The sequence below is a fragment of the Mobula birostris genome, chromosome 3, assembly GCF_030028105.1.
Source record: "Mobula birostris isolate sMobBir1 chromosome 3, sMobBir1.hap1, whole genome shotgun sequence".
Taxonomy (NCBI): domain Eukaryota; kingdom Metazoa; phylum Chordata; class Chondrichthyes; order Myliobatiformes; family Myliobatidae; genus Mobula; species Mobula birostris.
Window position 1 is genome coordinate 211,273,042 of NC_092372.1, and position 15,326 is coordinate 211,288,367.

At 42.9% G+C, this 15,326-nt stretch overlaps 1 protein-coding gene across 1 annotated transcript in view; it reads right to left on the reverse strand.

The window, feature by feature from the left end:
• The window catches only part of dpp6a (dipeptidyl-peptidase 6a), a 515,918-nt gene that overhangs the window by 23,093 nt on the left and 477,499 nt on the right, over positions 1-15,326 (reverse strand). Inside the window, exons 22-23 of the mRNA XM_072254436.1 lie at positions 9,592-9,709; positions 6,685-6,743 (exon numbers count right to left, since the gene is read on the reverse strand). Of these exons, the coding sequence (XP_072110537.1) occupies positions 6,685-6,743; positions 9,592-9,709 (177 nt within the window). The remainder of the gene's footprint in view (positions 1-6,684; positions 6,744-9,591; positions 9,710-15,326) is intronic.

Below are 15,326 nucleotides of genomic sequence, written 5' to 3' on the forward strand. Positions count from 1 at the left end.
AACTGTTCTGTCTTGTAAAACATGCGTTTAATTTATCATGTTTTTCCTGTGAATGCAGATTATGTGATGCTGTGAGGCTGAGATGTGCTGCAATAAGTTTTCAGTGCACCTGTGCATACACGTACTTGGACATATGCCAATATAATTGACTTTGTCTTGGACAGCGCTGGGAATGGTAATGTTCGTGGACCATAAGCTGACGTGCTGTGCCACTTAGGAGTCGACACCACCGTAGATTTGAAGTCAAATTTCGGAAGTGGGAGCTGTACCCTTGAGCATTGTATACAGCTGAGACATATCACGACAGGTATTCCAACAAATGTGTAAAAAGGAATATAGAAAGGTTTTTGCACTGAATACGTGATCAAAATTGCAATGATGTGTGATAAGATTGGGGATTAGATGAAAGAGAAGGACATAAATATAGAAGTAACAGAAGAACATTGGAAGCTGGTGACGTACTTTCATTCTCTCCCCCACCCCCCCCCAGTGCTCTCGCTCCACTGTGTGTGTGCGCGTGTGTCTCTCTCTCGCTCTCTTTCTCCCCCCCCGCCCCCGTCTCTCTCTCATAGGATGATGGTTCCTTTCAGTCAGTTAGTGGGGTGGTACCCCACTCCTCAGAAAGGAACAGCGTGTGTGTGAGTGGATCTTAGGTGAGTAGGGGGTTGCACAGGTCCAGACCCACCCTCTTGACATCCCCTCCCGGACCCAGCGGCATGGTGGGGTCCAAGACGGCTGGAGGAAGTTCTGTTGCAGTGAATGGCCAGACAAATCTTTGATGCAATGGATGCTCTTTCTGCGCTTCACGGCACGTGTTTGCTAGATGGCCGTTCACCCTACGAGAGGGTTCATCCACCCTTTGACAGGTCTTGTTTTTTTGTCCTGCAGGGTGTCTAGCCACCCTCCTCAGCAGGCAAGCCTGGTGGGGGAGCCGGTTTAGTCGCCGACCACCCGACCGTGGGACAGGTAGTACTGGGTTGCGTGGTACCAGCAGCAGTCAGACGAGTGACCTGACGTATTGCGCCACTCTTGACCAGACTACCACTCCCAAGATCTTCAGCTGATCTTTTATCTAAGTGCCAGTATAGAACTAGGAACATTGCATCTGGGATAGTCCAGCACTGGTAGGTCCTAATGGCCCATGCAGTCTTGATGCTGAATAATAGTAACTATCCTCCTGTGTATCATCTCTATCCCTCCATTCCTTTCATATTCACATTCAAAGCCTCTTAAAGTCCACCAAACTGCCTGCTTCTACTACTACCTCTGGGAACAATCTTGCCTGACCTGCTGATTACCTCCACCAACATATTGCCCAAGATTTTCAACACCTGCAGAATCTTGTGTCTCCTTTTTAAGCGAGTTCAGTACTTGGTCAAAAAAATGAATTTGTCATTGTTGTTAGCTTCTAATATTTTAATATGGGTGTTGAAAGACAATAAGGAAATTTACAGGAATGTGCTGTAAATTCGGACACCAATGTGGAACAGCAAAAGGTTCCTCCAAATTGGCTGCCTCTTTAATTCAAAATGATTAGAGGAAGGGCTCGCCAATCAGATGTAACAATGGCAATTTGTGTAATATTGTGAAAGTCAGTGGAACTTCTGTACAATTGCAAGTATAGAATTATACATCAGCTCAGAAATTAATATGCATCTTATAATTCAACAAAGTGAGAAACTTAATGCAAAATTTATGATCCCTTTGAGCTGCTGTATTGTTGAATTAATTTCAGTGCCCCTGCTAAGAAACCAGTGACAATACAACTGTTTCACGAAGGTAAATATGCCTTGAAGTTGTAGACTGTACTTTCAAAATTAAACGTATCTAACACAACTCAACACAGTATGGAACACCAGGGTTCCCTTTTTAACTGTGCAATTTAATACATTTTTGGAGAATGATTCATGGTTTGGCAATCTACACCCGCAGAGTGAAAAGAGCTACTTTTTAATCAGGGTGGCGATTGAGATTTTGAAGGTAGATTTTCACGGCAGTTTTTCTGAGTTGAGGAGCAACTGATCTGCAAAATGGATTCATTAGAAAGGGCCAATTAGAATACGCAAACAGAGTGGCCGTTCATTTGAGTGTGCCAGTCTTTAGAGTGGTTTTGGCTCATCAGGTTTGGGTGAGGTAGATTGTCTTATAAGTTACTCTTTCTCTGTTCTTATTTGTTTGTTCCTCATCTTCGAGCTGATCGGAGCTCGAAGTTTTTGGATGACTCAGAGTCAGATTGCGGTCGTCACGGCAAGGAGAGTTTTTCTTCCTTCTCCCGTCTGCGTGAGATGTGGGACATTTGAGGAACTTTATTGTGCTCACGGACTTCTTCACCAAGTTATGGTATTGTTACACTGTTGTAACTATGTTATAATTATGTGGTTTTGTTAGTTTTTTCAGTCTTGGTCTGTCCTGTGTTTTGTGATATCACAGCGGAGGAAATATTGTATCATTTCTTAATGCATGCATTACTAAATGACAATAAGAGGATTACGTGTCTTCATAATCATATTTGTGTCTAGTATAGTGAGAACGCAGTGTTTGGGAGGTGCAGTGAGTTGCAGCTCCTGAGAGAACATATTAAGGAACTGGTACTGCAGCTCGATGACCTTCGACTCACACAGGAGAATGAGGAGGTGATGGGCAGGAGCTACAGGCAGGTAGTTACCCCCAGCTTGCAGCAGACAGGTAACTGGGTGACTGTTGGGAGAAGGGGAAATGCAAGTTCAGTGCAGAATACATCTGTGGCCATTCTCCTCAATAATAAGTATATACAGGAACTTCAGATACTATTGAGGGGGAGCCACTGTGACCAGGTCCCTGGTGCTGTGGCTCAGAGGAGTGAAGAGGACTGCAGTGTTGATGGGAGATTCCTTAGAGGAATAGAGATGAGGTTCTGTAGGTACGACAGAGACATCCGGGTGGTATGTTGACTCCTTGATGCCAGGATCAAGGATATCTCAGATTGTGTCCATGGCATTCTCGAGGGTGAGCAGGCAGAAGTCTTGGTAAATATTGGCACCAATGACATAGGTAGACAAGGTGAGGAGGTCCTTAAGAGAGATTTTAGCAAGCTAGGTAGAAAGCTGAAAAACTTCACTTCTAGGGTAGTGATCTCTGGATTGTTGCCTGTGCCAATGGATGATTTGGAAGGTGAATGCATGGCTGAGGAACTGGTGCAGGGAGCAGGGGTTTAGATTTATGGATCATTGGGATCTCTTCTGCGGAAGGTATGACTTGTGCAATGACCTGAACCCGAGGGGGTCCAATATCCTTTAGGGCAGGTTGGTTAGAGTTATTCAAGTGGGATTAAGCTAATTTAGCAGGGGGATGGGAATTGGAGTGATTTGTGCAGAAGATAAGATAGTAGGTTTACAAACAGGCAATGTGTAGTGAGACTCCTAGCAAGGAGAGGCTGATGATAGGGCAAAATTGCAGTCAACAGGATGAGTTGCAAGGTAAAAGGCAGACAAAATCAAAAGGTGAATATAGGACTAAAGGTGTTGTATTTGAATGTGTGCAGTACACAGAAAAAGGCCGATGAACTGGTTCTACAGTTACGGATTGGCATGTATGATGTTATAGGCATCATTGAATCATGGCTGAAAGACGATTATAGCTGGAAACTTAATGTCCAAGGATACACATTGTATTGAAAGGACAGGTAGGAAGGCAGAGGGGGTGGCGTTGCTCTGTTGGTGAAAAATGAAATCAAATTATTAGAAAGAGGTGACATAGGGTTAGAAGGTGTTAAATCATTGTGGGTAGAGCTAAGGAACTGCAAAGGTTAAGAAAAAAACTCAGATGGGAGTTGTATACAGACCCCCAAACAGTAGCAAGGATGTAGTCTACAAATTACAACCGGAGATGCAAAATGCATGCCAAAAGGGCAATGTTACAATAGGCATGGGGGATTTCAGTATGCAGGTAAATAGCGAAAATCAGATTGGTGCAGGATTCCAAGAGGGGGATTTTCTAGCATGCCTATGAAATGGCTTTTTAGAGTAGCTCGTAATTGAGCCCAATAGGAGAGCAGCTATTCTAGAATGGGTATTGTGCAATGAACCAGAAATGATTGAAGAGCTGAAGGTAAAATAACCATTGGGGCAAGTATCAGTAATTCAGTGGAGTAAAGGAAATTACAGAGGCATGAGAGAGGAGTTAGCCAGAATTGATTGGAAAAGATCACTGGCAAGGATGATGGCGGAATTTGGCTGGAATTTCTGGAAGCAATTTGGACGGCTCAGGATATGTATACCTCAAAGAGAAAGAAGTATTCTAAAGGCAAGATCACACAACTGTGGCTAACAAGGGAAGTCAAAGCCAAGGTAAAAGCCAAAGACAGGGCATATAATGGAGCAAAAATTTGTGGGAAGTTAGGGGATTGGGAAGCTTTTAAATACTAACAGAAAGCAACTAAAAAGACAATAAGAAGGTAAAGGTGGAATATGAAAGTAAGCTAGCCAATAATATTAAAGAGGATAACAAAAGTTTATTCAGATACATAAAGCGTAAAAGAAAGGCAAGAGTGGATAATAGACCGCTAGAAAATGGTGCTGGAGAGGTAGTAATGGAGAACAAGGAAATTGTGCACAAATAAGTATTTTGCATCAGTCTCTACTGTGGAAGACACTAGCAGTATGGTGGAAGTTCCAGGTGTTGGGGCCATGAAGTATGTGAAACTACCATAAATAGAGAGAAGTTTATTGGAAAACTGAAAGGTCTGAAGGTAGATAAGTCACCTGGACCAGATGGTGTACACCTCAGAATTCTGAAAGAGGTAGTTGAAGAGATTGTCAAGGCTTTAGTACTGATCTTTCAAGAATCAGTAGATTCTGTTATGGTTCTAGAAGACCATAAAATTGCAAATATCACTCAGCTCTTAAAGAAGGGAGACAGGCAGAAGAAAGCAAATTATAGGCCAGATAATCTGACCTCAGTGGTTGGGAAGACATTGAAGTTGATTATTAAGGATGAGGTCTCAGGGTACTTGGAAGCGCATGGTTTCCTCAAGGGAAAATCTTACCTGACAAATCTGTTGGAATTCTTTGAAGAAATAACAAGCAGGATAGACAAAGGAGAATCGGTTGATGTTGTGTACTTGGGTTTTCAGAAGGCCTTTGACAAGGTGCTACACATGAGGCTGCTTAACAAGCTATGAGCCCATGGTATTCCAGGAAAAACTCTAGCATGGATAAAGCAGTAGCTGATTGGCAAGAGTCAGAATAAAGGGCACTTTTCTGGCTGGCTGCCAATGACTAGAGGTGTTGTACAGGGGGCTGTGTTGGGATCAATTCTTTTTATGTTATAAATTCAATCACAAGCAAGAGAATCTGCAGATGCTGGAAATCCAAGCAACACACACAAAATGCTGGAGAAACTAGGGGATATGCTTTTTACAAATAACAGGGTGGGAGGAGGTATAGGTTACTTGTAAAAACACCATCCCTTTCTCTCAATTCCTCAGTCTCCGCTGCATCTGCTCTCAGGATGAAATTTTTCATTCCAGAACGAAGGAGGTGTTCTCCTTCCTCAAAGAAAGAGGCTTCCGTTCCTCCACCATCAACGCTGCCTTCAACTGATTGAATGGCAGAGCAGACTTGATGGGCCAAATGGCCTTATTCTGCTCCTATATCTTATGGTCTTACAAACAAAGACAAAAACAAATATTTAGGATGAGGCCAATACTTTATATTTAATGAGGGGGAATTGCATGTTAATTGCCCTTAACATAGTGCTGTCTCTCTACATTTGATCTACCAACATGCAACATTTCACGTTTAGCTGAGGCAGGTACATTGGAACTAATTAAGAAACACTTAGATAATAATATGGAAGATAGGAAAAATGGAGGACTATGTAGGAGGGAAGAGTTAGATAGGACTTAGAGTAGGTTAAAATGTTGTTGCAACATCATGGGCCAAACAACCTGTGCTACGTTGTGTGTTCTACCACCACCCAGCGTGTTGGATGCACTCACCACTGGCTGTATAAAAACTTTTATCTGACATTTCCCCTGTGCTTTCCTCCAATCACTTTAACATTTTGCCCCTTGTATTAGCTTGGGAACAGTCCCTGGCTGTCCTCTCAGTCTATGCCTCTTTATCTTGTCAGGTCGCCTCTCATCCTCCTTCACTCCAAAGAGAAATCCTCATAAGACATGATCTTTAATCCAGCCAGCAACTTAGTAAATTTCCTGTGCACTCTCTCTAAACCTTGTGCATCCTTTCTATAATGAGGCAACCAGAACCGAACACAATATTCCAACTATGTTCTAACCAGAGCTGGAACATTCTTCAGTTCCACTGAGAGATCATTGAGCTGAAATGTTAGCTCACTTGTCTTTCTGCAAAAGCTGCTTGATTGCTTCTCAGGATTTCAATTAAATTTCTGATTTCCAGCAGCCGTGTTTTGCATTAGTACACTTGGCTGCACTTGGAGATTACCTGTTTGCCTTTTAAGGCTCTACACAAGTACCACACAACTACTGTACCGTTCTATGCTCTGAGGAGGGATTATCCTGAGTGTGTACATGGGTGTAACGAATGGTCAACACAACTTGCCAAACTGTAGCGCTCTATGAATAATCCCATTAAATTTTTATTCTGTCATTTAAACAACAGAAATTCTCAAGAATGATTCATACGAGTCAACAATTAATTGTACCTTAGCATTCTTTGGACTTACCCCATAACCTCTCTCAGTTCTGCTGAGCATGCCCAGATATCGTTCCGAGAACGCGGAGGCTGTGAGAAAAGAGATGGCAGGTGAGTTGCATGTGGAATGGCAGCGCGGTCACAAACACATGAGCTGGATGATGCAAACGCTCCCCCTCGGGCATTGGAAAATAAGGCTCCTTTATGTTGAGTTCTCACTACAGTTTGAAACAGGCAGGACCGAGTGGCAAGCTGCTCTTTCTAGTATGTCCTCTTTTTCAGCTGGGTCAAGCTCTGTCCAGGTATCAGTACAGAGTGTTGCACAATAGATAGTGTGGCACTATCTCTCACAATTCACTTCAAGTGTTAAATGATGGGATGAAATTCCTGAATGGATATCCCCTTGTTTTTCAGACAGTGACCTCTGATTCTAAACATCCCAGCCTGGGCAAATATTCTGCTGAGGTCCAGAAGATTCAAGTTTTAAGATGATCTCTCACATGCATATGGAATTATGCAGTGAATTGTTTGCATTACTAACCAACACACCTGAGGGTGTGCTGTGGGCAGCCTGTACATGTTGCCACAAACACTGGCACCAACATGGCATGCCCACAATACTTGGCAGAACTGTATCTCAGTAAATAAATGAACAACACAGAATGCAACAAGCAACAAAACAACAACAGCAAAGCAAGCCCTGTTCCCCCCTCCCATCCATGTGCGTTCACAATCCTTTAGCCCCAGGACAGGCCTCGGGCCTGTAGACATTGGGCTTGACTCCCCCAGTGGACTCTCAGAGATTTGCAGACTCTGTTCCGGCCAATGGCTCTGAACATTCAGACTTCCGATTCGACTTTGAGCCTTGATCCTCGGCATCACTGAAAACTAAGCCTTGAACTCCGGAGCACATCTCAATGCCATCTCCTTACCTCAATGATATTGGCTCTCATTCTAAATTTGCGGGAGTACAGGCCCATTCTGCTTGATCTCTCCTCAGAGAACAATTACCCATTCTCGGAGACTGTGAACCTTTGTTTTGCTCACACATATATCCTTCCCTCGGTAGGGATGCTAGAGCTGGACACAAGGTTCCGGAAGCTGGCACAACAAAGTGCCTTGTATAGTTACAGTAAGTCGTCTTCAATTTTCTATTCAAAATATTATCACATTTCTCTTTCCATTTGTTTGCAGGACTCCTAATTATATTAATTTATATATAATGGCAACAATGTTGTTTCATGTATTTTTCATTCACTTATACGTACAAAGAAAAGAAACCTTTGTGCACTGTCCCCTCAAAGGTCAGCCTGCCACTGAGCCATCATCAACAAACTTGGATAGATTACATTCTTGTAAGTCACTTATATTGATTATAAACAGCTGGGGCTACCAAATATCCATTGAGAATTGGTCTTAATTCAAATAGTTCCTCTGTTGCATTTTCTAACGACTTAAAATATTTCCCTCATTCTTTCTTGACTTAAAAAAATTTGGCTAATTCAGGAAACTTTTTCTCTGATATCAATTATAAACTTACCTTTTAGTGGTTTGAACTCGGGTGTCTTGTTTTCGGCTCAACTTAAATCAAATTCATACCTCTCTATAAGATCACCTGATACCTTCTTATTTCAAATCTGAATAGATCAATTTTGGACCAGTCAAGGCCCAGGTCATGGTCCAATCTTGTTGATGTCATGGCCAAAAAAGCTCCCCAACACCTCTACTTCCTCAGTAGGCTGAAGAAATTTGGCATGTCCCTGTCAACACTTACCAATTTTTATTGATGTACCATAGAAAGCATTCTCCCTGGATGCATAATGGCTTGGCATGGCAACAGCTCTGTACGTGGCTGCAAGAAACTGCAGAGAGTTGTGGACACATCATAGGAACCAGCCACACCACCCTGTATTCTCTCTGTACTTCTCACTGCCTTAGGAAAGCAGCCAGCATAATCAAAGACCTCAGCCACCTCGGACATTCTCTCTTCTCCCCTCTCCCAATTGAAAAGCCTGAAAGCATGTACCACCGGGCTCAAGGACCCCTGGTCAGTGCGTGGAATGGGCGGCGGTGGAGTCGGATACGAATGGGTCTTTTAAGAGACTCCTGGATAGATACATGGAGCTTAGAAAAATAGAGGGCTATGGGTAACCCTAGTAATTTCTAAGATAGGGACATGTTCGGCACAGCTTTGTGGGCCAAGGGGCCTGTGTTGTGCTGTAAGTTCTCTATCTTCTATGACTCTTGAATGGACACTTAAAAATACGAAAAGATGGACTCTTGGCCTTAAAATCTATCTTGTTATGATCTTGGACCTTGTGGTTTACCTGCTTTGCACATTTTCAGTAGCCTTTACATTTTATTCTGCATTGTTATTGTCTTACCTTATTCTACCTCAATGCACTGTGTACTGATTTGATCTGTATGAACATTATCGTGACAAGCTATTAACTCTGTCTCAGTACGTGTAGCAATAATAAGCCAACACCGATACCAGTTTTTCTCCAGGCATTACTGTAATTGAGTGTGATAGACTAATCTGGTTAGTGGACCTCACATCTCTTGGCCTAGAAATGCTTTGCCTCAATTCAAGGTTTGGAGAGCTTTTCTGAGACCCATGATTTCAAATAAGGAATCTTTGGAAAACATGTAGCCAGGAAAGAACATGCTAGCTGGTACCACTCTCTGATCTCTTCCACTAGGCCATCAGGCTGATTAACTCATGCTGAGTTGAGTATATTCTATGTTACATTGACTGTTCTATTATAAATTACTATCATTGCACATTTGGATGGAGATGTAAGGGGTGAGATTTACTCCTCATGTATGTGAAGGATATAAGAAATAAAGTCAATTCAATTCAATCTTTTCCAAAGACCGGTCAGAATTTTACGGCTGAAGGTGATTAAGGGTGAGAGTTCAGATTGTTGATTCTTACCATACAATTTAAAGTCTGTGATTGGTGAAAGTGCAATTCCGCACTTGAATAAGGCATTTTTTTTGTCCAGGTTGTTTTCTGTTGTAAGTAACATCAAAGTCAAATAACCGCCATAAGCCTGCAAAGAGTGGACAGAAATTAATCTTACACTTCAGTGTTAGTTCTTCAATTATAGATCAATGATAATTTCATCAAAATTCAGTTAATTCTGCCATTAAACAGGTCACTAGAATTGCAGTGACATTTTCACTCTGCTGGATGAAGCTATTACTCCTGAGAAGATTCACTTTGATTTAGTCCTTGGGCTCTGTCATGCAATTATTTATGTAAGTTTTAATGAGATCCTCTTTTATTTTTCTACATTCTTGTTGAGACTTTATAAAGGACTGGTGAGGTCTCACTTGGAGTATTGTGAGCAGTTTTGGGCCCCTTATCTTCAAATGGATGCAGAAACTGGAGAGGGTTCAAAGGAGGTTCACAAAAATGATTCCAACATTGAATGGCTTGTGATATGAAGAGTGTTTGATGGCTCTGGGCCTGTATTCACTAGAATTCAGAAGAATGAGGGGTGACCTCATTGAAACCTATCGAATGGTGAAAAGCCCTGATAGAGTGGATGTGGACAGGATGTTTCCTATGGTGGGAGAGTCTAAGATCAGAGAGCACAGCCTCAGAATAGAGGTGTGTCCTTTCAGAATGGAAATGAGGAGGAACTTCTTTCGCCAGAGAGTGGTGAATCTGTGGAATGCGTTGCCACAGGCAGCTGTGAAGGCAACGTCTTTATGTATATTTAAGGCAGAGTTTGATAGACTCTTGATTGGTCAGGGCTTGAAGGGATATGGGGAGAAGGCAGGAGATTGGGGTTAAGCAGAAAATTGGATCAGCCATGATGAAATGGTGGAGCAGTCTTGACGGGCTGAATGGCCCAATGCTGTTCCTATATCTTATGGACTTATTCTAGAGAGTATTGGTACAGTTTGTTTAAACTCCACCCATGGTGACAATATGACCATAGAATGGAGGAGCAGAATTGAGTCTGTTGCACCATTCAACCATGGCTGTGACTTCACGAACCCATTTCCTCCCCTTTCCTTTGTAACCCTTAGAAAAACACCAGTCGAGAACTCATGACATAGAAAGACTACAGGCACCAGAACGTGCAGCAACAAACAATCTGCGGGCGGTTCTCCGGAGGCTCGGCAGCAGCAGTAGGAGGAAAAGAATTGTCGACGTTGTTGAAGCTCTGAATTTGGGCTGCTTCTGTTTCCCCTGTCACAAACAAGAGAAAATCTGCAAAGGCTGGAAATCAAAGCTACACCCACAAAAACGCTGGAGGAACTCGAAATGTCGACTGTACTTTTTTCCACAGACACTGCTGAGTTCCTCCAGCATTTTGTGTATGTTGTTTCTGTTATGATTTCTCCTCCATTGATTTTGCCAAATCTTATCCTGATAGATTCATGGAGATTTATAGCATTGAGCCAAACTCCGTCAATCTGACCAGGGTGCTGGTCTACCCTCGTCTCATTTGCCCATATTTACCCAAATCACTCTAATGCTCTCCTTTTCCAAATATATTTTAAGCTTTGTAAGTGTACCTTCTTTCTTATTTGTTATTTTCCAAGTGCTGATTTTACCACTTCCTTAATAGATTTCAACCTTTTCCCTACAGCTATTGTCAGCTTACTGCTCTGTTAATCTCTGTTCAAGATTCACAATTCAAGATCGTTTATTGCCATTCTTCAGCACATGAAGGTAAAGGGGAACAAAGTAATTGTAACTCTGTTTCTGAAAGAACATAAAAAAACATAAAAAAGCATAATAACCCCCTCCAAAATACAATAAATATAAAGATAAATGCAATCCACTAAAAAACAATGTAAAGTAATTGTTAAATGCATAGACTGTATGTACATAATGTGACACTAAGTGATGTGTATGCAGTGGTGGTGGGGAAAGTTGATAGGTGGATGTGTTAATCAGCCTGATGGCTTGGGGGAAACAACTGTGTTTGAGTCCAGTGGTCCTGGCACGGATGCTGCGTAGTCTCTTCCTTGATGAGAGTGGAACAAACGGTCCATGAGCAGGGAGTATGGGATCTTTTATGATATCGCTGGCCTTTTTCCAGCACACTTCTGTGTACATGTCCTTGATGGTGGGCAGGCTGGTGCCAGGAATGCTTTGGGTACTTTTAACTACCCACATAGAACCCTCCTGTTCCCCACGGTGCACTTTCCATAGCACACTGTGAACCTGCACGTTGGGATTCGCCCCACTGTGTGTCTGGAGACGGTTGTGAGAACTGATGTGTATAGTCCAACTCCCTTCAGCCTCCTCAAAAAGTAAAAGCGTTGGTGAGCTTTCCTGACCGGAGGATGAGTTCTGGGACCATGAGAGTTTGTGTGAGATGTGCACAGCTGAGCCCTCAGCATTATCGATCAGCTTTCCCATCTGCCCAACAATCTCTTTGACCCTACCATCAGGTGTTAGGACAAGGACTCCTAGAATGAGAAAGAGCTTCTTCCCTGAGACTGAGAGTCTACTGAACTCAATGCCATCATTACGAAATAAAATTAGTATGTCTATTTTTTAACTTACTGTACTATATGTCATAATTCTAGCATGGATAGGAAAATAGTGGGAATAAAGGGAGCCTTTTCTGGTTGGCTGCCGGTGACTAGCTGTTTTCCACAGGAGTCTGTGTTGGGACTGATCCTTTTTACATTATATGTCAAAGTTTGCAGACAATATGTGGAGGGGCAGGTTGCTTTGAGGCGGTAGAGAGGCTACGAAAGGACTTAGACAGATTAGGTGAATGGGCAAAGAAATGGCAGATGAAATACAGTGTCGAGAAGTGTATTGTCATGCACTTTGATAGAAGGGTTGACTATTTTCTAAATGGAGAGAAAACACAAAAAACTGAGGTGCAAAAGGACTTGCGAATCCTTGTGCAGGATTCCCTAAAGGTTAATTTGCAGATTGAGTCTGTGGTGAAGAAGGCAAATGCAATATTAGCATTCATTTCAAAACAACTAGAATATAAAAGCAAAGATACAATGTTGAGACTTTATAAAGCACTGGTGAGGCCTCAATTGGAGTATTGTGAGTAGGTTTAGGCCCCTTATCTTCGAAAGGATGTGTTGAAACTGGACACGAAAATGATTCCAGGATGGAATGGTTTATCATATGAAGAGCATTTGATGGCTCTGAGCCTGTGCTCACTGGAATTCAGAAGAATGAGGGGTGACCTCCTTGAAACCTATTGAATGTTGAAAGGCTTCGACAGAGTAGCTACGGAGAGGATGGGGGAGTCTAAGACCAGAGGACACAGCCTCAGAATTGAGGGGTGTCCTTTTAGAATGGAGATGAGAAGGAATTTTTTTAGCCAGAGAGTGGTGAATCTGCGGAATTTTGTGGAGCTGTGGAAGCCAAGTCTTTATTTATATGTAAGGCAGAGGGTGATTAATTTTTGATTGGTCAGGGCATAAAAGGATACAAGGAGAAGGCAAGATATTGGTCCTGAGAGGAAAATTGGATCAGCATAATGAAATGGTGGAGTAGACACGATGGGCCAAATGGCCTAATTCTGCTTCTAGATCTTAGCTTTCTTATGGTCTGTACACAAGTGATGGTTTGCACCTGAATTGAAGGGGGGACTAATATCCTGGTGGGAAGGTTTACTCGTGTTGCATGACGGTGGGTGGGAGGTGGAGGGTTAAACTAGAGTCGCAGGGGGATAGGAAACAGAGTGCCAGAACAGATAGTGGAGTGGTTGTGGAGAAAGATTCTGGCCCTGTGGCTCAGAAGGGTAGGGAAAGGAAGAGGATGGCAGCAGTGATAGGGGACTCTATAGTTAGGGGGTCAGAGAGGCAATACTGTGGGTGCAGGAAAGAAACTCAGATGATAGTTTGCCTCCCAGGTGCCAGGGTCCAGGATGTTTCAGATCGTGTCCAAGATATCCTGTAGTGGGAGGGAGAACAGCCAGAGGTCGTGGTACAGTACATATTGGTACCAATGACATAGGTAGGAAAAGGGAAGAGGTCCTGAAAAAAGACTATAGGGAGTTAGGAAGTTGAGAAGCAGGACTGCAAAGGTAGTAGCCATGCAACAGTGAGAATAGGAATAGAATGAGGTGGAGGATAAATGTGTGGCTGAGGGATTGGAGCAGAGGGCAGGGATTCAGACGTCTGGATCATTGGGACCTCTTCTGGGGCAGGTGTGACCTGTACAAAAAGGATGGGTTGTACTTGAATCCCAGGAGGACCAATATCCTGGCGAAGAGGTTTGCTAAGGCTACTGGGGAGAGTTTAAACTAGAATTGTTGGGGAGTGGGAACCGAACTGAAGAGACTGCGGAAGAGGCGGTTGACTCACAAATAGAGAAAGCTTGGAGACAGTGTGTGAAGGAGGAAAGGCAGGTGATAGAAAAGGGACGCGCTCAGACCAAAGGTTTGAGATGTGTCTATTTTAACACAAGGAGTGTTGTGAACAAAGCGGAAGAGCTTAGAGCGTGGATCAGTACTTGGAGGTATGATGCGGTGGCCATTACAGAGACTTGGATGGCTCAGGGACAGGAATGGTTACTTCAAGTGCCGGGTTTTAGATGTTTCAGAAATGACAGGGAGGGAGGCAAAAGAGTTGGGGGCGTGGCACTGTTGATCAGAGATAGTATCACGGTTGCAGAAAAGGTGGACGCCACGGAGTCTCTGTGGGTGGAGGTTAGGAACGGGAAGGGGTCAATAACTGTACTGGGTGTTTTTTTTATAGGCAGCCCAATAGTAACAGGGATATCGAGGAGCAGATAGGGAAACAGGTCCTGGAATGGTGTAATAATAACAGAGTTGTCGGGATAGGAGGTTTTAATCTCCCTAGAGCAAAGGGTTTAGACAGGGTGGAGTTGGTTAGGTGTGTTCAGGAAGGTTTCTTGATGCAATATGTAGATAAGCCTACAAGAGGAGAGGCTGTACTTGATTTGGTATTGGGAAATGAACCTGGTCAGGTGTCAGATCTCTCAGTGGGAGAGTATTTTGGAGATGGTGATCATAATTCTAACTCCTTTACAATAGCATTGGAGAGAGATAGGAACAGACGTTAGAAAAGTGTTTAATTGGATTAAGGGGAATTATGAGGCTATCAGGCAGGAAATTGGAGGCTTAAACTGGAAACAGATTTTCTCATGGAAAAGTATGGAAAAAATGTGGCAAATATTCAGGGGATATTAGTGTGGAGTTCTGCAGAGGTACGTTCCATTGAGACAGGGAAGTTCTGGTAGGGTACAGGAACCGTGGTGTAGAAAGGCTGTAATAAGTCTAGTCAAGAAGAAAAGAAAAGCTTACAAAAGGTTCAGAGAGCTAGGTAATGTTAGTGATCTAGAAGATTACAAGTCTAATAGGAAGGAGCTTAAGAAGGAAATTAGGAGAGCCAGAAGGGGCCATAAGAAGGCATTCTACAAGTATGTGAAGAGCAAGACAATACGACGTGAAAGAATAGGGCCTATCAAGTGTGACAGTGGGGAAGTGTGTATGGAACCGGAGGAAATAGCAGAGGTACTTAATGAATACTTCAGTATTCACTATGGAAAAGGATCTTGGTGATTGTAGTGATGATTTGCCGCAGACTGAAAAGCTTGAGCATGCAGATATTAAGAAAAAGGATGTGCTGGAGCTTTTGGAAAGCATCAAGTTGGATAAGTCGCCGGGACTGGATGAGATGTACCCCAGGCTACTGTGGGAGGTG